Raw genomic sequence first — 23521 nt, 5'->3', positions numbered from 1 at the left:
CAAAACAATGAATGCACGCAAGAATGCTATGAATGTCAAGATGAACACCAAGAACACTTTGAATGTCATGATGAACATCAAGAACATATTTTTGAAAAATTTTTAATGCAAAGAAAACATGCAAGACACCAAACTTAGAATTCTTTAATGCTTACGCACTAAGAATTCAAGAATGCATATGATAAACATGAAAAGACACAAAACAAAAATTCATCAAGATCAAACAAGAAGACTTACCAAGAACAACTTGAAGATCATGAAGAACACTATGAATGCATGATATTTTCGAAAAAATGCACGATGCATATGCAAGTGACACCAAACTTATAATGTGACTCAAGACTCAAACAAAAAACAGAAAAATATTTTTTATTTTTTTATGATTTTCTAAATTTTTTTTGTATTTTTCGAAAATTAATATGAAAAAGAAAAATAAGGATTCCAAAATTTTTAATATGAATTCCAGGAATCTTGCATTCTTAGTCTAAAGCTTCAGTCCAGGAATTAGACATGGCTCACTAGCCAGCCAAGCTTTCAAAGAAAGCTCCAGTCCAAAACACTAGACATGGCCAATGGCCAGCCAAGCTTCAGCCTTTAACACGAGAGTATATTGCTCTTTGATAACAAATTGCAAGCCTCAGTCCAAATAAATTTAGACATGACTTTACAGCCAGCCAGGCTTCGACATGCTTCATGAAACACTAGAATTCATTCTTAAAAATTTTGAATAAATTTTTGAAAACATTTTTATATAAATTTTTTTCGAAAACAGATGAGAAAATTTTGAAAATATTTTTGAGAAATTTTTGAAAAGAAAACGAAAAGAAAGTTACCCAATCTGAGCAACAAGATGAGCCGTCAGTTGTCCAAACTCAAACAATCCCCGGCAACGGCGCCAAAAACTTGGTGCACGAAATTGTGATGTCCAGGCTCGAACAATCCCTGGTAATGGCTCCAAAGCTTGGTGCTTTGATCTTAATTCATAATTGTCACAACTTCGATACAACTAACCAGCAAGTGCACTGGGTCGTCCAAGTAATACCTTACGTGAGTAAGGGTCGAATCCCACGGAGATTGTTGGTATGAAGCAAGCTATGGTCACCTTGTAAATCTCAGTCAGGCAGATATAAAGTGATAATGGTGTTTTCGAATATTATATAATAAAATAGGGATAGAGATACTTATGTAATTCGTTGGTAGGAATTTCAGATAAGCGAATGGAGATGCTTTTCGTTCCTCTGAACCTCTGCTTTCCTGCCATCTTCATCCAATCAGTCTTACTCCTTTCCATGGCTGGCTTTATGCAAGGGCATCACCGTTGTCAGTGGCTACATCCCCTCCTCTCAGTGAATAATATGCTCACGCACCCTGTCACGGCACGGCTATTCATCTGTCGGTTCTCGATCATGCTGGAATAGGATTCACCCTCCTTTTGCGTCTGTCACTAACGCCCAACAATCGCGAGTTTGAAGCTCGTCACAGTCATTCAATCATTGAATCCTACTCAGAATACCACAGACAAGGTTTAGACCTTCCGGATTCTCTTGAATGCCGCCATCATTCTAGCTTACGCCACGAAGATTCTGGTTAGGAGATCTAAGAGATATTCATTCTAGCTTAATTCATGTAGAACAGAAGTGTTTGTCAGGCACGCGTTCATAAGGGAGAAGGATGATGAGCGTCACACATAATCATCACCTTCATCACGTTCTTGGGTGCGAATGGATATCTTAGAAGTGAAATAAGAAGAATTGAATAGAAAACAGTAGTACTTTGCATTAATCTTTGAGGAACAGCAGAGCTCCACACCTTAATCTATGGAGTGTAGAAACTCTACCGTTGAAAATACATAAGTGAAGGTCCAGGCATGGCCGAGATGGCCAGCCCCCTAAAATGTGATCAAAGGATCATAAGGTAATCCAAAGATGCCTAATACAATAGTAAGAGGTCCTATTTATAATAAACTAGCTACTAGGGTTTACATGAGTAAGTATTTGATGTATAAATCCACTTCCGGGGCCCACTTGGTGTGTGCTTGGGCTGAGCTTAAGTGTTGCACGTGCAGAGGCCATTTGTGGAGTTGAACGCCAGTTTTTGTGCCAGTTTGGGCGTTCAACTCTGGTTTTGGATCCTTTTCTGGCGCTGGACGCCAGATTTGGGCAGAAGGCTGGCGTTGAACGCCAGTTTACGTCGTCAATTCTTGGCCAAAGTATGGACTATTATATATTGCTGGAAAGCCCTGGATGTCTACTTTCCAACGCAATTGGAAGCGCGCCATTTCGAGTTCTGTAGCTCCAGAAAATCTACTTTGAGTGCAGGGAGGTCAGAATCCAACAGCATCAGCAGTCCTTCTTCAACCTCTGAATCTGATTTCTGCTCAAGTCCCTCAATTTCAGCCAGAAAATACCTGAAATCACAGAAAAACACACAAACTCATAGTAAAGTCCAGAAATGTGAATTTAACATAAAAACTAATGAAAACATCCCTAAAAGTAACTAGATCCTACTAAAAACATACTAAAAACAATGTCAAAAAGCGTATAAATTATCCGCTCATCAAGCGGCGGTGGTACTGGAGCGGCGGCGAAGGGGATGGATAGAGAGCGAAACGAAGAAGCGGCGAGAGAGCGAGGCCGACGACGATGGGGCTGGAACAGCAGTGAAGGGGGCTGAGTTGGGTAGAGAGAGAAACGGAGAAGAGGGTTTGAGAGAGAGTGGGGGTTTCGAAATGAAGGGGGAGAGGGTTCGCGCACTCAATTTTAAAGCTGGTTACCATCTGTTGAGTTAAGAAATTAACTAACATGATTGATGATGACAAACATTATTTTATTGGGCTAACTACCCAATTAGATTTAATCATTTTTTATTAAGTGATTCAGGCTACTAAGTAATAAACACAGTAGCAGCCCAATGTGGAACAAACTGAATCTGTGATTATGGGCAACCTTTTCAAACAAAGTCCAAATAAAAATAACAAAGAAATCAAACGGGCTAAATGAATTAAAGCCAACCTAAGCCCGAATTGATCTCACTCAAAGCTTATCCCTCCAAAGGCAACATTCACCTTTTTCATTTCGGACAGAACTCAGAGAAGAGAGAGAGTGTTTCGTTCCTAAGTCTATCATCGAAGAAGAAAGAAAGAGAAGGGTTAAGCAAAAAGGTGGAGGTCTAATCACCCAAATCAAATCATATCAAGCTAAGTCAGAGGCTAAAGGCGATTTATTTCCTTTTACATGCATCTTATTTTCTTCCCTCCTTCTCCAACTTTCTGCTACTTCATTTTGAGATATATGGAAAAAGTGATTTCTGAGATACACGCTGTGAATCAAAGGCCAAGATTGTTTCTTGGGGACCAAGTAGTATCTCAAGGGTTCAAATGTGGGATTGCCATTGAAAACTTTTCTTCTTTGCTGTTCTGAGTCTTTTAGTCAAGAAAAAGGGCTCTGTTCCAAAATTTCAATTTGGGGTTTATGGAAGAAAGTGAACGGCTAAGTTGGTGAAGCACAAAGCTCGAGGAGTTGACTTGGTAGAGAGCAACTCAGCAACATACAATGAGATACAAAAGACAATTTTTTTTGTTATTTTGAAGCTAAGGAGAGAACACCAAGGTTTGAAGTTCATGTTCTGAGAAGTCTTATCTGAGAGAGTTCATCAACTTGGATAGTACTTTCTTTCAAAGGAGCATTCCGCCAGAATGAGGAACAAAATCAGAGTCAAGCAAATATGGTTCATCGCATAGCAATAGAGGCTGTTGAAGCAATCAATCTCCTTCATGTTTTACAGATTGTAATTTTTATTTTTAATGTATATCTTTCTGTAATTTCTTGAGTGGTAAAAGGCTTAATGAGAAAGCTTATGAAAAAGCCAAAGAGTGATAAAAGGCTGAGTGATACACTTGAGTGAAAATCTAGAGTGATTTCAGATTTTTTTAGGTTGGTTTTGTGTCTTGTATCTTGTACCAGTGAGGTACCCCTTTCTTAGTTGGGTAAGCACTAAGAGTGAAGAGTTAGGTATTAGCATAACCAAGTCAAGTTAGGTTAGAACTTGAGAGTAAAAAGATTGTGTCAATCCTGTAGAATTGGTGTATGTAATACTTTAATTATAGTGAAAATTTCACCACTGTTGTGGTGGAGACTAGATGCAAGTTGCATTGCACAAGACAACTGAACCAGGATACATGATGATGTCAGCTTCTCTCTTCCCTTCTCTGTTCTGTTTTCTGATATTCATGAGACAAAATGAAATTGTTTCATAAATTTTCCGCTGCTGAGTTCAAACAGATTCAGACTGAAAGTTTGTTTTAAAGGGTTATTTTATTAAAGTTAAAGAAGGTCATAGATTCAACCCCCTTCTCTAAGCCTTCTACAACCTTTACCATCGGATTCACTATCGGATAAATCGGACGGTAACCCATTACGTGTCATTTAAACGCAACGTTTAACTAAAATGTGTTAACGACGGAACAATCCGACGGTAAATCTGACAAAAAAGTTTGCGCCTATTCTATACCTTTTTCCTCCAAATATTACCCATGAATTTACTGTCGGATAAGTGAATCCGCCGGTAACAATTTGACGTAATGAATTTCACAACAAAACCCCTCATAAATCCGTCGGTAAAACCAACGATAACTCGCAATGATAAATCTAACAGTATTTAACGTTTTTTTGTAGTGATAACTCTTTTAATTTTTAGAAAATAATCTTTTAAAAATGAATCTTAATTAATAAGCTACTTTTAAAATTTACCAACTTGGAGGTAAATTTTATCACATATATGTTAACATACTTTTTATTTGAAATGTTTATGCACCGATAATAGAAATAACAATTAAAATGAGAGTAATTACTCAAATCTGTTTCTAAAGATTTTAAAAGTTGATATTTTAGTCTTTGAGAAAAATTAATACATAGATCAATCTCTAAGGTTGCGTTTGTTTTTGAGAACAGGATAAGACAAGACACTAAGAACAAGACATAAAGAACAGAGACACAATTTTGTGTTCTTATATTCTGTTTGGTAATAAACTAGAACAAATTATGAAAATCCAATTTATTCTCATTTTTTCCATTCAAAAAATTTAAGACGAAAAATATAATAGTGAAAAATATAATTATGAAAAATTAACAAGAATAATAAAAGAAAAAATAAAAAACAAGTTGTGTCCCTTGTTAGTGTCTTTGTATCCTTCCTATCAGGTGGATACAAAATACACTAATTCAGTGTCTCTGGACACAATGTCTCTGTCTATGCCTCTTTTGTCAAACACCATTTTGTGTCTCTGTCTCAATGTCCTATAAACAAACACAGCCTAAAGTTTTACTTCGGCAGACAAATCAGTCCTTAGTCTATTTTTTGGTTGAGTAATTACCCAAATCAGTCTCCAAAAATTTTAAAAGTGAACATTTTAATCGCCAAAAAAAATTAATACACAGATTAATCTCAATATTTTTTCTATCAAATAAAACAGTCTCCATCCATTTTACTTTTACTATATATCAACCTTTATTATTATTAGCTTAGTTTTGTGCATGTCAGCATGTGGACGATGACATTAGTATATTGATACATTTTTTTCATTAAAAAAAAAACAAAGTGAATAATAATACTTTAAAATTTAAATTAAAATATATTTTTTTAAATTATAAATCAAAATAATTCTTTTGTTTTTTACCAAGTTAACATCATTGTCCAAAATCTTATATGTATTATTAACTTTTATGTAGACACAATATAAAGGAGATAAAATCAATTTAGCTCCCTAAATTTGGTACTAAATTTATTAAATCCCATCTTATACTCGTTTTTTTTTTTTTTTTTTTTTGTGGTGACACATCTTATACCCATATTTCTCGTTATCTTTTTCTCTTCATCCGATATGTAACAAATTACCGAAAACTTTGTATCTACATCGGAGGAAATTTTCTGGTGGCAGAAGAAGAAAACATAAAAAAGACAACCCCGAAAAACATGTGTATTAAAAAATAAAATGAACTTGAAGTTGAAGGCAAGGCAAGAATGAATCAAATATTTTAGGAAAAATACTCATTTTTATTCATAATTATTCATAATGCCAACAAAATTACTCACCAAATAAGAGATGAATTATGTGTCCAAAAAAAATTCAATTCTTAAATTTTTGTTGGCCTTTTTTTAAAAAATTAATCAAAATCTCAAAATTATCTTGTCTTTTATCTTACACCATCAGCATCTTACCAACACCACCATGGATACATAAAACACTGCGTTTCTTGGTCGTATCAACCTCTTCGTTTTTCTCCATCCATAACCAAAAGACCCTAAACCCCACCCTCTCTTCTTGATTTTATAGAGAGAACCTCCTTATAATGTTAACTCTTTCATCTCATTTCTCACATTTTTGCTGTTAATAGTATTTTTTGTGGGTTACCTTTTTCTCACTCACTTTGTTTCTTTCGATTTTATCATATTTTCAAGATGAATGACTTTCTTACTGTAACTTAAATCATCAATCTGATCTGTTTTGTTTTTATGCAACAAAAAAACATTGACATCTGAATTTTGTATTTCTATTGCTAAAGGTTATATTTTTCGATTTTAAATTTTTTCTCTTACTGTCAGATTTGATAACGATTTATATTATGATTTCGGAGTACCGTGAATTTTTCTCCAATTCTATCAAGGTTTGAATTATAGGGTAAGGACATGGATAAGTTTAATTTTGTTTTTCTGTGAGTAATTTTATCAATATTCTAAATATTGATAGATAAAAATGGTTATTTTTCAATATTTTAAATTTAATGATTATTATCTAATAATTTTTAATTAATAACTTCACATGAAAGTGAATCCAAGTGAATTTTCATCTTGTTATAGTGCTTAAAAAAATATATCTAACTTGCTAAAAAAAATAAAAATTACCTATAAAGACCTAATTGAAAGTTTTAAATAATCTAGTATAGAAATTCAGTTATAAATTTTTTTAACTATAAAGACCTAATTAAAATTTTAATAAAATTATAAAAACCAATAAAATAATTAAACATTATTATTACGTTCTTATGACATTTCTTTTATCCTTTTTAACAAGCTATAAAGACCAATAAATAGCTGTACTAGTACTGCTATAGTTCCAAATATAAACTACCAAGCACTGATTGTGATTGTGAACAAGTTATGGAGATCATAAACATTTAACAGGTCCAACTAAAGCAAGTGCTTCCTTAAGAGCCATCAAAAGATGTTGAGGATGATCCTCTATTCTAGCAGCTCCACCATATTCAGATTGCATTGATCTCAATACTCTACCAACAATCTAAGCAAACATACAATCATCATTTGATAAATTGCCATGTACAAGTTGGATCCATAAGGAAGATAACAAAGAATTGGAAAGTAAACAACATCTTACCTTGCGTGCATAGCCTCCGTAAGCTATACCGCCGATTAAGGCGTCTGGCGAATTAGACGAACCGACTGCAATAGATGTTGTTTGAAATAGTCCTTTTTTTCTCAATCCATCAATTGTGTGAGCATTAGTGCCACCAGCAAGTTGAAGGAAACCTACCATGCAAGTTCAGAGATTTTGTTACAAAACTGAAGGTTTTCAAGGACCATGTATTTATATGTATGAATTATTGAATACAAACCGGGAGGTCGGTTTTTCGCTTTTGCCAATTCGATAGCAAAGGCGATTGTTTCCTTGGTTGCTCCACTCCCGATGTCTCCACTCATCGGCCGGCCGTCCAACTTCATTCGTGTATATAGCAAACATGGTTTTGTTAAAAAAAATGAGACATAAAAGGCTCATTAACAATGTTGAGATTGTTGAGCTCATAGAAAGGCACACCTGCCATAAGTTGAAGCATTGAAGATTTGGTTTCATAATGGAGGACATCTCATTCATAGAGGGTATTGTTGAATCTCCACCATTAGGTAAGCTAACCTGGATAATTTTTTTTATGTTAATCTCTTTACTCAAATGCAAATAACCTATAGGGTGTGTTTGGAATGAAAAAATATAGAAATGATTTTATTTAAATCAAATATTTTCTAATAATTTATGATTCCAAACACACTCATACAGGTTGGAGGCACCACTTACCGCTATTAACTTTAAGTTTTCTACTGAATCCCCTAAAGCACACCAGAGCTCTTTGAATTGTGCACTCTGCCTGCAAAAAGAACGCATGATAATGTTAGAGATGTAACTATTTACGCAAGAATTTTTATGACTTAAAGGATTAGAATTCGATCCTTGCTGATCCCAAAAGAAAAAATTTCAGCATAAGGCCAATAGAAAGAGAAAGAAAGCCTTGAAAAAAACTCATGCAAACTCAAAAGAGATTCCTCCTATCAGTTTAAACTTTTTAGATAAGTGATATCATGACAAATAACATGAGGAAGTGAATTTAAACTCATCAATCGTGCATCACAAGAACAACATATATCTAATCATCAGAAAACCGACTTTTTTTTTCCTATGCTTCATCAGCTAAATTGTCTGAATAGAAAAAAGAAAAGCCATCTATGTAAAACATGGTTATGCCACAGCCATAGAAATAGAAGCTTAGCAAACACATTACATGTGTATGAGAAACTGAGAACTGATAATTGAGAATCATCCCTTCAGTTCTTGTGAAAATATGTTTCCCTATCAGTTAATGTCATCCATTAAATATTGTTTGATATGATTAATTTGGTAACTAAAATTACCTCCCACTTGTATGTATCTCCATAGCATCAACATCATTTCTCCTGAGGAGATCAGCAGTTGTCGCGGCATCTCTTACATATGTTACCTCTCCTGGGTCAATTCAGTAAGTTCATATTCTTAAAATTATCACATGACACATGGAAATCAGAATATTATAGATGAAGTTAAAAACTTGTAATCTCAAAAGTTAGCAAGACAATATCTCACTTATTTTGTCATAGGGGCAAACCGGAAGGCAACGGCCACAACCGTAGCAGCGTTCTGTTATGACTCCATCCTGCACGTCCAAGCCAATTGAACAATTTAAGTGTGAAAATGTTTTTGAAAAGATGAAATTATAGTCTGTAAAAACATCACTTCCAAGTAAAATCAAGTTAAAAACCATTAGCACTCTTGGTAATTCCGTATTAGATGAGGTTCCAGATGCTGATTTCCCTCGGAATGATATTGCATTAGCAGGGCACACAATTTCGCAAGGGCGAGAACAATTTGCTGGACAGTCTTCTGGATCAAATTCTGCATAGAAGCCAGTACTAGCAACATTCATTTATTGGAAAAATTGAATACTGAATGGATCAAGTCATTGATAATTATGTTGGACTATGCTGATGCAGAAATATTATAATGGAACCAACAACTAGAAAGAACAAAGACTCTTTCTTACCGGCTTTGCGAAAATGAAGATCTTTATCATCATTGACACTGATCATAACCCAAGGCTTTTTCTGAAGACCTGCAATTTCTGTTGCGGCTAAAATTCCTTCGTTCACAGCGCTAACCACTGATGCATCAGCAGCACAGTCAATGCAGTCAACTGCACCCATACAGTTCCAATCTCAATAAAAGTCACATTTAAGTTTGAAAAACAAAAACCCTAAGGCAAATCATGATGATGCATCTGTTTAGAAATTAGAAATTAAAGAGTAAATTACTTATTTCTGATCATGAAAGATTTGAATACTGACAATATATCTATCAAAATTTGAGCTAGTTAGACGAAACCATCAAAACATTCGGCAAAATTACCCAACAAACTACCCGTTTAAGGTAATTTTGTCAAACTAACCCAATCTTTGATGGATGTGGAGTTAGTTGAAATCTTTCATGGTTAGAATTATATCCTACAAACTACCTGTTTTAGTAGTTTTGTGAAACTAACTCAATTTTTGTTTAGTTTAAATCTTTCATAGTTAAAGTTGTGCCAACTAACCCAATCATTAATAAATATCTAACTAGTTTAAATCTTTCTAATCCTAAACTTCCAAATATTTCATTGTCAGACATTAAAATAATGAATTGAATAGATTACCTCCAGAAAGAGTGTAAACCAGACTGAGATTTCTGATATCAACAACATCCTACAGATACACACAAAGAGAGTGTTAGATTAGATATGATTCAAGCATGAGAAAGTGAAGAAGCAATAAGAGAGTAGTAACCTCAAAGCTTGCACCACAAATGAGCTTAACCCAGTTGCCTCTTTGAAGAGATTGAAGCGGAGAAGAAGAAGAAGAAGATAGGGAAGGAAGCTTCAAAGTGTTGCTAATGAGGCTCTTCACGTTTTCGATGCTGCTTCTCAACTCCACTAGTGCTTCTTTCGCTGCATCAATTACACAGTCACAGTTAGCATCTTAGACAGAGGAAGATATATGATGATGATGAATGAAACAGAGACAAAAACATGTGTTGGGAAAACCATGACGATGATGGTATGTTGAAATCTTTGTATTGCAAAAATATCTGAGTGCCATAACAAGTAACAAGCCTACCTAAGTTGCTGCTCTGATTTATGGACGGATAAATATCAATCTCATTATATTTTTAAAAGAATCTAATTTCTATGCAATAATCCGCGCTACTAATCACATAATATTATATTTAGTGAAAATAATTATTATATTTTTTTATATTAATTGTGTAAAAAATTATGTGTGAATAGTTATTTAAAAAAACAAATGTGATTAATTAGGATAATAAATTTTACACTTAAAATTTTTTAAAAAAGACCAAAAAATCTCAAAATTCTTTAAAGTTTGTAGAATTTTTAAGTAAAGAATTCTTATAAATTGTAACAAAAAAATCTAAGTAAAAACGGAGTGATTTTGTCTAATAGAATAAAATGTTAGTGATAAATTTAATTATTAGAATTATTAAAGATTAAAAATATTTAACAAAAATTTTGTAAAACTTATTTATTTTTGTAATATTTGTTTTTATCATAATATTTTTACTTTAAATAGATGACGAATGATAATATTATGATAAATACTTTTGAAAATAAACTTGATCAAATTATAAATCATTTCTAAAATGTTTACTATTTCCAAAATTTCTTAGAATCAAATATAAAAATATTACGGCACGTTTATTTATAATTTTATTAAAATATATAAAGCCCATAATCTAAATAATATGAAAACCTAAATGATTGTTAGGTCTGTAAAAATGTATTTTAAAACTTTTAACTATTCTTAATTTTACCTTTTCAAAATGTTTAAAATAAAAAAAAAACATTATCAAAACTATTGTTTCCTTTTTTTTCCTGAAAACTATTTGTTCTTGTATGGATACCTGGAGGGAGAGCTCAGTCTCTGGGAGTCGACGCCGAGCTATGACTTTCGGTGCCGACCTTCAAGCCTTATGATAGTCCGAGCTTTACTCCAAGAGGGTGTCCAGTCGCATAGAGCTTTGAGCAAGAGACAGGGGGAGTGTACCTGCAAAGGCACTCCGAAACTTAAGTTAGTATTGAAAATTCAATGTGTCTTTAGGATAGAAGATCATACCTTTTATAGGTGATAGTGTGTAAATCGGTTATGTTCCTGCTTTATTGCCTGTATTAAAGAGCAATAATAAGGGTTTGGACGTTTCACTTTTGTGAAGCAGTCCGTTAAGCTGATTTGTAACGTTACTTTTTAATAAATGATATTGATTGTTGATTAGTAACTGTAACGCCGATTAATGACGTAAATTGCCGAGTAATGACTAAAATGCCGACTTATAACGCCAAATATCTGGGTAATAGATGTGAATAATGGTGAGTTATGAGTGATAAAGCTGATTTATGACATAGGATTTGTAATGGCCGGACCACAGCCCCCAAGCTTAGCCTGGAAAAATGTTTAATGAAGCAGGTTGAGTTTTTAACTGCGTATGAGTCGGCTACTGAACAGTTCGGCGTGTGCTTCTACCTTGTAGCCTCCAGGTCAAGGTGCTTTATTGAACAGTTACTGAGACTATAGGTTTTCATTATTAGGATAGAGAAAATAATTAAGTGATGCCATTAATGAGTTTGCGTATTTTCAATGTGGGCTTTATTGGGTTTGACGTGACTGATTTGATGGGAAGTGGAAGCGAGATTTTTGGGTTAAAGTGTGGGAATTAAAGGTTAGGAATTCTGAAGGTTTGCATGTTTGCTGGTTTGTGTTGTCTCAAGCGTTTTCAACCAAAAATGAGTAAAAGAGGTGAGTGCTCTTAGTTCTATTTGGTTTTTCTGTTTAATCGTGTTGTCTTCTTCTTCTCTGCTTCTGTTTTTCAAATGGGTTATGAAAAAGAATCGAAAGGGGAGGTAGACTGGTCCTATGACTGGGTGAATGATGATGTAAGGGATCGTGTTTCTCTATTTTTGGATGTTGGTGCTGTGAATGAAATAGATAAGGCTAAGGTTGTTAGGGTTAGTTTTGGGGTTCGGTTGGAGCTGCTCCCTTGTACGGTTGATGATAGGGTTTTTCATAGAGGCGAGGGTTTTGAGTATTTCTTTATGTATAGTTGTGTTCTGGAGGAGCTAAGGGTGAGAGTTCCTTTTAGTGATTTTGAGTGTAAAGTTTTGAAGCAGTTGAACTGTGCGCCCTCACAGCTTCATCCCAATGGTTGGGCCTTCCTGCGGGCATTTGAGATTCTTATGGAATATTTGGAGGAGAAACCGTCAGTGGAGTTGTTTTTCTCACTGTTTCAGGCGAAGGGTGTTTGGAAGGGTGGCTGGGTGAATTTGAACAGTTCTCCGGGGTTTGCTGTGTTCAAGCTGTACAAATCGTCTTTTAAAAATTTTAAGGAAATGTACCTTAAGGTCAGTAGCTGTGAGGATGATTTTCCATTCTATGTGGACGAGCATTTGGGGGGAAAATTTCCTCTCTGGTGGTGTTCAGAGCCTCAAAATATTTTAGGGCCTGAGACTATAAGTCCAAAGGATGAGTGCATAATTGAGTTTTTAACTGAAGTGGTTGATCGGAAAGAGTTGATTTCTGTTTATGATCTGCTGCAGTGGGAGGAGAATAAGGCTGCTGTGATAGACTATCTGGGTAAGATTTTGAATTGTGGATGTTGTGTCATATTTGAGGTTTTTTGAGTAGGTTTATATTTTCCTTGTTTTTCAGGTGGTAAATATCCTGGTTTATCTGCGGCGAGTTTGAGGTCTCGGGTGAAGAGTAAAGGTTTGGAGAAAGAAGTATCTTCGTCAAAGGCGGACAAGGTCGGCGTTGGCGAGGTTGATCAGCCAAGGCCAGGGAGGAGGAAAGTTATTGCTAAGAAAAGAAAAGGTGATCTGGTTGATTTGTCCGATGTTTCTGATGATGAGAAAGATGTTGTTCCAATGGAGGAGGTTCATAAGTTTTGTGATAACCAGAAGAAGTTGCATGGTTTTGTTGAGCGGAGTGAGGGGTCGTCGCTCTGGGGAAAGGATTATCCTTTTATGATTACTGCTGATGAAGTTTGCCAAACCCCTGCCGATGTTAATTTGGCTGAAGAGGTGGGGGATGTGGCAGTTGATCAGTATATGCAGGTAATCTTTTACCTTTTGTTTTGTTGTGGTTGATAATCTTGTGGGTGATCTCATTTAATTCTGTGTTTGTTTGTTGAAGGTTGTTGGTCTGAGGCTTGCTAGTTTAGGGCGGAGCCGAGAGAAGAAACATCGTCAAGTAGCCGAGCAAAAGCCGGATTTGGAGGAACAATTGAGGCTGAAGGCTGCCAAGGTTTCAGAATTGGAGAGTAAACTAGCTGGGGTTGAGAAAGATTTAAAATTGATGAAGGAGAATTATGCCAAAGAGATTGAAGATGTTAAAAAGAAGGAAGCGGATCTGTCTAGTATGGGTACTCGGGTAGTGGAGTTGACTGCAGAATTTAAAAGCTTAGAAAAGAGTAAGGAGACAGCGATCCTGGACTCCTTCATTGAGGGTTTCGAAAGAGCTTCTCTGCAAGCCAGGTTCTTAGCTCCTAATGTTGATCTTGATCAGATGGACCCTGGTAAGATTGTTCATGACGGGGTTATGGTTGAAGATGATGGTGCTAAAGAGGAGGAGGATGAAAATAGTTGATTTAGTGTGTATGTTTGGTTAAAACATGTATTTTGGTGGGTTACTTTGCTCCTATAGTGAGCTTTTGACTGTACTGTGTATGAAACAGTTTTATTTTATTTTTGGTTATGTGACTTTGATGAAAACATATATATTGATAGGTTTATTTTGCGTAGTTTCTGATTGGCGATTATTCTAAATGATATGGCTTTCGATTAGAATCGAATGTTTTGTATGCTAGATAAATTTTGAATGATTGCGTGTTGAGTAGAATTAGAAAATTTTGGGAAAGTTTTGAAATATTGATTTCCAATTTGGATTGGAATTCTGTGTGAATGATCGAATTCCGATGTAGATCGGGTATGTAAAAAAAATTTAGTTTTTTAATGATCGACTTCTGAAGTAGATCGGATAGACTGTGTTGTCGGATTCTGAGTTGAAGTTGGCAGTCGGATTGACTGTTTGATTCCGAGTTAATCGGATTCTGTTTTAAGGTCGGAAGTCGTATTGACTGTTTGCTTCCGAGTTAATCGGATACCGTTTTAAGGTCGGCAGTCGAATTGACTGTTTGCTTCCGAGTTAATCGGATACCGTTTTAAGGTCGGCAGTCAGATTGACTGTTAGGTTCTGAATGACCTATTTGATCAATGTTAATAGTATCTGATTTGTCGGAATGATAGTATAGGTGGAAATGATATGTATATGAAAATGAAATGGAAATTATGAAATGGAAAAAATATTGATGTGATAAAGTTGGGGATCTACTTATTAAAGAACCCTTGATGTCTAGGGCCCAGGTAGGCTAGCCTCGTTAAAACCTCTCCAAGCAAAACCCGTGTGGAAAAAATCTTGGCAGTAGGAAAAAGAGTACTCGCCTGTCCCTGGTATTAGCTGTAATATAACTTTAGGGAAGATACATTCCAAGTGCTAGGGAGATCTTTACCCTCTAGTGTTTGTAGTCGATAAGCTCCATTGCCGATTACTTCTATGACGCGGTAAGGGCCTTCCCAATTAGCTGCTAGTTTGCCATGTGCTGGTGGTTTCCTAGCTTGTTCTGTTTTTCGGAGCACGAGGTCGTGGACTTGGAAAGACCTTGGTTGAGTTTGTTTGTTATATCTTCGGGCAATGCGCTGCTGCATGGCTAAATGTTTGATTGCTGTGGACGACCTTAGTTCTTCAATAAGATCAAGTTCGGTTTGCCTGGCCATGTCTTGTGTAGTTTGATCGGCCAACTCTGTGCGTAGTGAGGATTGGGAGATCTCCACGGGTATCATTGCGTCTGAGCCGTAGACTAAGCGGGAAGGTGTCTCCTTTGTGGTTGAGTGTATTGTTGTATTGTATCCCCATAGGATTTCTGGGATAAGCTCGGCCCAGAGGCTTTTTGCATCGTCCAGCTTCTTTCTTAGAGCATGTAATATTACTTTATTTGCGGCTTCAGCTAGCCCGTTTGTTTGTGGGTGCTCTACTGATGAGAAATGGTGTTTGATTTTCAAGTTCTGCAAGAAAGATGTAAATTTTTGATCGGCAAACTAGTGACCATTATCGGTGATAATGTGCCGAGGAATGCCGAATCGATAAATAATATATTTCCAAACAAAAGAAAGCATTTGTTGTGATGTAATTTTGGCTAGAGGTTGTGCCTCTATCCATTTGGAGAAATAATCAATTGCTACCACAAGGAATTTAACCTGACCTGCTGCTGTGGGGAAAGGTCCGAGGATATCTATGCCCCATTGGTTGAATGGCCAACTAATCTCAGAGCAGTGTAGGGGTTCAGCCGGGAGATGTGTAATCGAACTGTGTTTTTGGCAGCTGTTACAGCTTTTAACTTTTGCTTGGCAATCCTGTCGTATTGTCGGCCAATATAATCCAGCTCTGAGGATTTTCGAATACAGACTTCGGGCTCCGAGGTGTGTACCACAGATCCCTTCATGTGCTTCAGCAAGTGCAAGCTCGGCTTCTGATCTGCAAAGACATTGGAGTAATGGACGGGAGAATCCCCGTCTATATAGGCAATTATTAAAAATTGTATAAAAGGAGGCTTGTCGGCGGAAATGCCGAGCATTTTCGACGTCACCTGGCAAGACCCCTGTCTGGAGATATTGTATGAATGGGGATCTCCAATCTGTTTCCTGTGTTACACTTAAGACATATTTTAGTTCAACGCTTGGATTGAGTAGTGTTGACTGATAAAGCGATGACCTTTTTGGTTGAGTACTGGCGAGCTTAGACAGAATGTCAGCTCGGCCATTGCTCTCCCTTGGTATGTGCTGTATTTCATATTTGGTAAATTTTGAAAGTAAATTGTGTACGACATCCAGGTATTTAGAGAGCAAGGGGTCCTTTACTTGGTATAGGTTGTTTACTTGTTGGACGACAAGTAAGGAGTCGCAGTATACCTTAAGTTCGGTGATGTTAAGGTCGGCAGCGAGTCTTAGGCCGGCAATTAATGCCTCGTACTCACTTTGATTGTTGCTCGCCTTAAATGAGAAGTTGAGGGAATGTTCGATGACGTTGCCGTGGCCATCATCAAGTATAATTCCTGCACCACACCCGTGTGGGTTGGAGGACCCGTCGACGTATAAAGACCATTCGATGTAATCTTCAGTTATATTCGGTACTGAGAACTTGGCGATAAAGTCGGCCAAAAACTGTGATTTGATGGATGCTCGGCCTTCGTACTTGATATCGAATTCCGATAGTTTCACCGACCATTTGACTAGTCGGCCAGCCAGTTCAGGCTTCTGGAGCACTTGTCGCAAAGGTTGATCTGTTCTAACATGGATTTCATGGCTCTGAAAGTATGGTCGGAGTCTTCTGGCTGAGAAGACAAGCGTGAGTGCCAGCTTCTCAATGCTCGGGTAACGAAGCTCGGTGTTCTGTAAGGTCTTGCTGGTGAAGTAGATTGGGAACTGTTTCTTCTCCCTTTCTGCGACAAGAGCAGAGCTTATAGCCCAGTTAGTGACAGACAAATATAAGAATAGTGGCTCCCCTTGTAGGGGTGTGTGTAAAATTGGTGATTTTGAAAGAGTTTCTTTTGAAGTTGTAAATGCCTGTTCACATTCATCAGTCCATTAGAAAGCTTTTTTTGTTTTTAAAGTTTGGAAAAAACATGAAGATTTAGAAGCTAGGCAAGGTAAGAATCTAGAAAGTGCAGCAAGTCTCCCTGTTAACCGCTGGACTTCCTTGATGGTTTGTGGGCTTGTCATGTCTACAATAGCTCGGCATTTTTCAGGATTTGCTTCAATACCTCGGCTAGTGAGCATGAAGCCGAGGAATTTACCACTTTGAACCCCAAATGCGCACTTTTCGGGATTTAACCGCATGTTGTATTTTCTTAGCTGTCCGAAGATTTCTGTGAGGTCGTCAAGGTGGTTATTACCGATCTTTGTCTTGGCGACCATATCATCTACGTAGAATTCGATGTTCCTGCCGAGTTGTTTGGCGAAGATTTTGTCCATCAGACGCTGATATGTCGCACCTGCATTCTTAAGGCCAAATGGCATGACTTTATAACAATAGTTTCCATATTCAGTAATAAAGGCCGTCTTATTTTGGTTGGATGGGTGCATTTGGATCTGGTTATAACCAGAATAGGCATCCATGAAGCTGAGCTTTTCAAAACCAGAGGCATTATCAACTAAACAATCAATAGAGGACAAAGGGTAGGAATCTTTGGGGCATGCTTTGTTGAGATCGGTGAAATCAACACACATGCGCCATTTACCGTTATGTTTTTTAACCATGACGACGTTTGCCAGCCATGTTGTGAATCTGATTTCTCGGATGAAACCCGCGTTGATGAGCTTCTTGGTTTCTTCTAGGGAAGCTTGCTTTCGGTCGTGCCCGAGATTTCTCTTTTTCTATGCTACAGGTCGGATAGATGGATCTAGTGCTAACTTGTGTGATATGATGGATGGATCGATGCCTGGCATATCAGCTGGGATCCACGCGAATAGGTCGGCATTTTGTTGTAAGAATGCTCGGAATGAAGATTTTTCGTCTGAAGATAATGTTGAGCCGACGTATGTGAACTTATCCGTGCTTTCTGTGAAGTAGATTTTGTCTAGGTCTTCTGTTGGAGTCGGTCTTTCCAGTGTTCCTGCTCTAGGATCAAGGTCGGCCAGCATGTGTTGGTTGTTCGTGTTGCCGATATTGTGGACCTGAGCTTTTGTGTTACGGTGAGGTCTTTTGAGACTATTGTTGTAGCACTCCCTGCCCTCTCGAGTATCACTATGAATGGTTGCAATTGTGTTGTCCTGCAAAGAGAACTTAACGCAAAGATGAATTGTAGATACTATAGCGCCGAACCTATTTAAGAAAGGTCGGCCAAGTATAATATTATAGGGACTGAAGCAATCAACAACTAAGTATTGAATGTCTGAAGTTTTTGACGAAGGGAACTTACCGAGTGTGGTTTGTAACCACACAGAGCCCATAACCAGGACTCGCTCACCTGAGAATCCTACCAAGTCACCAGTGGAAGGTCGGATGATGTTATCGCTCAGTTTCATTTTCTGGAAAGTCGAGTAAAAGAGAACGTCGGCGCTGCTGCCTGGGTCGAGCAACACCTTTTTAATTAGGAGATCTCCGAGCTGTAGGGAGATTACGACGGGATCATCCAGATTTGCTACGTTGTTATCATGATTGGCTGTATGGAATGTTATCTGTAGAGATGTAGGCGGTGACTGTTGTTGACTTTGATCGGCGTTGATGGAAAGGATAGCTCGGTAAGATCTTTTCCTTGCTGAACTTGTGGCTCCTCCACCTGCAAAACCTCCGGAAATACAGTTAATTGTACGTGTTGGTAGTTCAGGATGGTTATTGTTCGGTCGGTCTCTATCTCGGTTATGTTGTGTAGCCGAGCTTTGGTCTCCTGGAGGAGGTGCTCGCTGCTGCATGTGGCCGCTGATGAATTTGTCCAGATGACCTTGCCGAGCTAATCGCTCCAACAGGTCTTTGGCGATGACACAGTCATCGGTATTGTGTCCGTGCTTCTGGTGGAAAGAGCAGTACTTTGATCGGTCAGTGCCTTTTGAATCTGGGTAATTGCCAGCTTTTCGTGGTGGCTTGATTAACTTCGAATTCAAGATCTCCTTGATTATTTCATCGCGCTTGGTGTTGAATTTGGTGTAGGTCTCATATCGTGGGATTGGTTTGAAATTCTTCTTGTTGTCCCGCGGCTTGTCGTCATCTTTATAATGAGGCTTTTCTATTTTCCGAGCTTGTCGGAGCTCTTCGATGTCAATCTGTCCTTTGGCTTTTTCACGGAATTCGCCCATAGTTTTTGATTTGGCCACAGCAATAGTTTCCTGGAATTTTCCTGGTCTTAATCCACTTTTTATGGCGTGTAGTTCTACCTCGGGGTGGAGATCGGGTATGTTTATGGCTATCTTTGTGAAGCGCGTCATGTAGTCCTTGAGGCTTTCATGCTGGCCTTGCTTGACTGTGTTCAGGTAGTCGGAGTCGTGAAGGTAGATGGCGGATCCAGCGAAGTGCTCCTCAAAGGGTTTTGATATGTCTCGGAATCGAGAAATGGAACCTGCAGGCAAAGAACAAAACCAATCAAGTGCAGGACCGTCTAAATAAGATGGAAAACAACGACATAAAATTTTATCAGATGCACCGTTTACTATCATTATGGAGGTGAACTTTTTGATGTATTTCTTCGGGTCACCTGACCCATCATAGGGAGTTAGGGTGGTTGGTAGAGTAAACCTTCGAGGCAGCACGAAGTTCATTACTTCCGCCGTGAATGGTCCGGGGGAGCTTTCCTGATCGTCATTTTCTGTGTTTTTCTGAGCTTCCTCATTGTGTTGGGGCTGTTCCTCTTCTTGTCGAGCAGTGTCTGAGACATGTGTTGGCCCTGACTGCTGCTCGGCTTCTTCCGTCCGTTCTTGTCGGTCATCGTTTTCGGTTCGAGTGTTATTCAAGTTGGCAATTTGATTTGCCATTCTTTAGTTCTCCTCAGCCATGGCTTGTCGCAACTCAGTCACCATCCGGAGCAGTTCGGATGGCGAGGGTGGAGGTTGTTCCGCCATGACTTTCAAAACGAGAACCTCGAGGCCGATGATATAGAGAGAGAGGTTTATATTTTTGGCCCCATGGTGGGCGCCAATTGTTCTTGTATGGATACCTGGAGGGAGAGCTCAGTCTCTGGGAGTCAACGCCGAGCTATGACTTTCGGTGCCGACCTTCAAGCCTTATGATAGTCCGAGCTTTACTCCAAGAGGGTGTCCAGTCGTATAGAGCTTTGAGCAAGAGACAGGGGGGAGTGTACCTGCAAAGGCACTCTGAAACTTAAGTTAGTATTGAGAATTCAATGTGTCTTCAGGATAGAAGATCATACATTTTATAGGTGATAGTGTGTAAATCGGTTATGTTCCTGCTTTATTGCCTGTATTAAAGAGCAATAATAAGGGTTTGGACGTTTCACTTTTGTGAAGCAGTCCGTTAAGCTGATTTGTAATGTTACTTTTTAATAAATGATATTGATTGTTGATTAGTAACTGTAACGCCGATTAATGACGTAAATTGCCGAGTAATGACTAAAATGCCGACTTATAACACCAAATATCTGGGTAATTGATGTGAATAATGGCAAATTATGAGTGATAAAGCTGATTTATGACATAGAATTTATAATGGCCAGACCACTATTGTTTTCTAATTAATAGAATCAACATTTTTTTTTACAATTTTTTTTAATTTAATAGACTAAAAATTAATTTCACAAATTAAAATTTTATTTAAAAATTTGTCATGATCAATTGGTGGAGGCATCCACAAAGAAGGATTAAAATTAGAATCTCGCTAAGGAGCCATTGGAGTATTTGTACAATATATACAATAAGCTATTTATTTGGTTCAATATGAGTTAAAAAATAAACATTGAGGATAAAATACTACTAATTTCTCAAACACAATACATCCATACTATCCAGAATAACCATCCAGGTAACAGGGATAATAAACATCTGATATACTACTGAATTAAACATCTCTAAACCCCATTATACACATTATACAGATACTCCGTTAACTTCCTATACTTCCTCTTCAAATTATTATCAGAACTATTGCGTGCTTGTGCTTCCTGTTGCCTTCTTGTGATTCTTTGGGCCGCTGGCCCCCCAACTTTGACAAAAATATAAATCAAGGCAAGTTACTTGCAAAAGGAGTATAACCGTAACAAAACCCATGACAAAAAACAATGTGATTAAGTTATTAAGTGTTTATGACCAAAAAAAAAAAAAGTTATTAAGTGTTTAAAGAAGTGCCTTTACTTTATCTATTAGCAAATCAAGGAAAATTAAAGCCAATAATCTATTTAACAATTCCTTGGTTAAAATTATTATCTAACTATTAAAATCTAAAAAAACTATATGCATAATAAAAATTAATCACTATAATATATATATTATTTAATTTATTTTTATTATGTATTTTATATTTTAATATATATTTTATACTAATAATTAATTTAATAATTAATTTTTAATATTTATATAACATAATTAACTAAAATTAAGAACTACTTGCTTTCTTTATAAAATTTTAAAAATTATACTAAAATCACATATTAACAAATATTAATAATAGGATTTTTATCTTTTTTCCTCTCTCTATCTCTATCTCTATTTTTCTAATCTACTCGTTATTTTATAACACATGAAAAAATATAAAAAGTAAACCAGTCATATTATTTTACGATAATACTAAAAAAATAATATCTAAAATTGTCTTATATAATATATTATTTATAATTTTATATAAATAATATTTATAATTATATATTTATTATATTTAAAATTATATAATTATTATAATAATAATTAATAAATATTAAATAAAATAATTTTAAATAAATTAATTTTTTATGATCTCTTAAATATTATTATTATTTTATGTTATAATTTTCATATATATAATAAATACTATATAGTATTTAAAAAGTGATATTTATTTGTTAAAAAAATTAAAAATTAATATTTAATTTAAAATATATAAAAATAAATAATTTTTTAAATATTAAAATTTATTTTAAAAAATAAATTAAATAAAATTTAGACAATAACTTATACACATTATAGAATTAGAGTATATATATATATATATATATATATATATATATATATATATATATATGCATGAGTTTGTCCTTTCCTTTAATACGTGGCATACATTCATTGCTTCTCCAACACGTATTGTCATTGTCAACTACTCAACTTACAAGGGTTCATCAGTCATTGATTATAAATATGGATTTTATGATGTCTTTTATTGTAGTACTTAAATTGTCTAATTTGTCTTTATAAAAAAAAAAAAAATGTATAAAATAAAAGTAAAATATTTAAAATTTATTAAATATTATTTTTTACCTTTTTTAAAAAATTAAGTACCATGTCTTAAATACCGTAGTATTCACCTATAAATATATACCACAGAAGCGCAGGGCAGAGAGAGGAGGGTATCGAAGTTTATTGTTTAATTATTTACTCCTCACCAAATTTAGTAATTGCTAAATCTGACCAGTAGTAATTGCGGAGTCTAGAGAAACCTTTTACAAGAAAGACCTGGAGATATGCAAGGGTTACTTGTAGTGTTTGTTTGTTGTAGGGTTGAACAGTGATCGAATTGGATATAATTAAAATTTCGATTCGATTTACACTAAAATTATTGAATTGGATTGAATTTAATATGTACTTTAATACGATCTAATTCGTACATTTGCAGATCAGATTGGATATCGGATATATTCGTAATACACAAAAATATTTTTAAAAGTTTATTTTTATTAAAAAATATCAATAAAATTTATTTTTTTATTCTTTTAAATATGTTTACTCTTAAAATAATATTAAACATATATTTTTTAAATAATAAATTAAAATAATACAACATATATAATAATTATTAGTTGAAATAAAATATAAAAAGAATATTTACTTATTTATTTCTTTATTTTTGCAGATACGCGGATATGCAAATCGGATATACGAATATCTACACAAAATCTGTAATCTAATCCTATTAATGTGCGGATCCGATTCAATCCAGTAACCTTGCGAATCGGACGCATATCTACAATTTTCATATCGAATTCGGATAAACGTTACGAATATGCAAATCAGATCCGATCTATAAATACCCCTACATGTTACCAAAGCAATCACTTAAAAAGACAATAAATATAAATAAATAAAGGCAATTATTTTTGTTCTCTTTTTCTTTGTTTATAATTTACACAATACAAATAAATTATATGAAATCAAATAAAAATAATAACAAAATTTTCTTAAATAAATCATTTAAATATCCTATTTACAGACATAAACAATTTGAGTCTTATTATTTATCTTATTTATAATATAAACGTATTAATTAAATACGTATTTTATTTACACTGTAAATAAAATAAAATACGAAATATTTGAATGCAATATATACAAGTGTAGACAAAATATTTAAAATTTAAAAATTTTCGTTTACAGTATAAATAAGATACGTGTATAATTATATTGTGCACACTATAAATAAT

General features: G+C 35.6%; 2 protein-coding genes and 1 pseudogene across 5 annotated transcripts; all 3 read right to left on the bottom strand.

Moving 5' to 3' along the window:
* Window positions 1–7014: 7014 nt before the first annotated feature.
* Window positions 7015–10473, bottom strand: LOC107638981 (uncharacterized). Of its 4 annotated transcripts, none has more exons than XM_088483919.1 (13): window positions 10377–10473; window positions 10135–10295; window positions 10005–10053; window positions 9360–9509; window positions 9078–9211; window positions 8903–8972; window positions 8695–8785; window positions 8084–8153; window positions 7829–7924; window positions 7629–7728; window positions 7391–7542; window positions 7124–7294; window positions 7015–7069 (listed from the first exon to the last, which is right to left on the bottom strand). In XM_088483919.1, the coding sequence occupies exons 1-12, from the start codon at window positions 10444–10446 to the stop codon at window positions 7163–7165; spliced, it is 1275 nt and encodes a 424-aa protein (XP_088340045.1). In that variant the 5' UTR covers window positions 10447–10473; the 3' UTR covers window positions 7015–7069; window positions 7124–7162. The 4 variants fall into 4 exon arrangements, with proteins under 4 accessions (XP_088340045.1, XP_088340047.1, XP_088340044.1 ...); XM_088483921.1 differs by having other exon boundaries at window positions 10392–10471; XM_088483918.1 differs by having other exon boundaries at window positions 7015–7294.
* Window positions 10474–14867: 4394 nt separating this feature from the next.
* On the bottom strand, window positions 14868–17703 carry LOC148566749 (uncharacterized). The gene is made up of 4 exons (XM_088484416.1): window positions 17695–17703; window positions 17231–17594; window positions 16380–16909; window positions 14868–15476 (listed from the first exon to the last, which is right to left on the bottom strand). The coding sequence occupies exons 1-4, from the start codon at window positions 17701–17703 to the stop codon at window positions 14868–14870; spliced, it is 1512 nt and encodes a 503-aa protein (XP_088340542.1).
* A 140-nt stretch (window positions 17704–17843) lies between these two features.
* Window positions 17844–20021, bottom strand: LOC148566748 (uncharacterized; annotated as a pseudogene).
* Between the last annotated feature and the right edge of the window lie 3500 nt (window positions 20022–23521).

The sequence above is a fragment of the Arachis ipaensis genome, chromosome B4 (assembly GCF_059453495.1).
Source record: "Arachis ipaensis isolate K30076 ecotype BB chromosome B4, ASM5945349v1, whole genome shotgun sequence".
Lineage (NCBI taxonomy): Eukaryota > Viridiplantae > Streptophyta > Magnoliopsida > Fabales > Fabaceae > Arachis > Arachis ipaensis.
The sequence above is the reverse complement of the archived record's forward strand: the minus strand, read 5'-3'. Positions and strand labels throughout refer to the sequence as shown.

Bases quoted from the DNA above. Each gene is read 5' to 3' on its own strand.
- LOC107638981 (XM_088483918.1), bottom strand. From the start codon at position 10,446: ATGGCACTCAGATATTTTTGCAATACAAAGATTTCAACATACCATCAT. The intron at 8,973-9,077 runs GTTTTTAACTTG...TTGGACGTGCAG, and splicing joins AATTACCAAGAGTGCTAATG to GATGGAGTCATAACAGAACG. The intron at 7,729-7,828 runs GTGTGCCTTTCT...ACACGAATGAAG, and splicing joins AATGCTTCAACTTATGGCAG to TTGGACGGCCGGCCGATGAG.
- LOC148566749 (XM_088484416.1), bottom strand. The intron at 16,910-17,230 runs GTATTGAAGCAA...CTCTTGTCGCAG, and splicing joins CTTCATGCTCACTAGCCGAG to AAAGGGAGAAGAAACAGTTC. The intron at 15,477-16,379 runs GTATACTGCGAC...TCTTTCTTGCAG, and splicing joins TTAACATCACCGAACTTAAG to AACTTGAAAATCAAACACCA.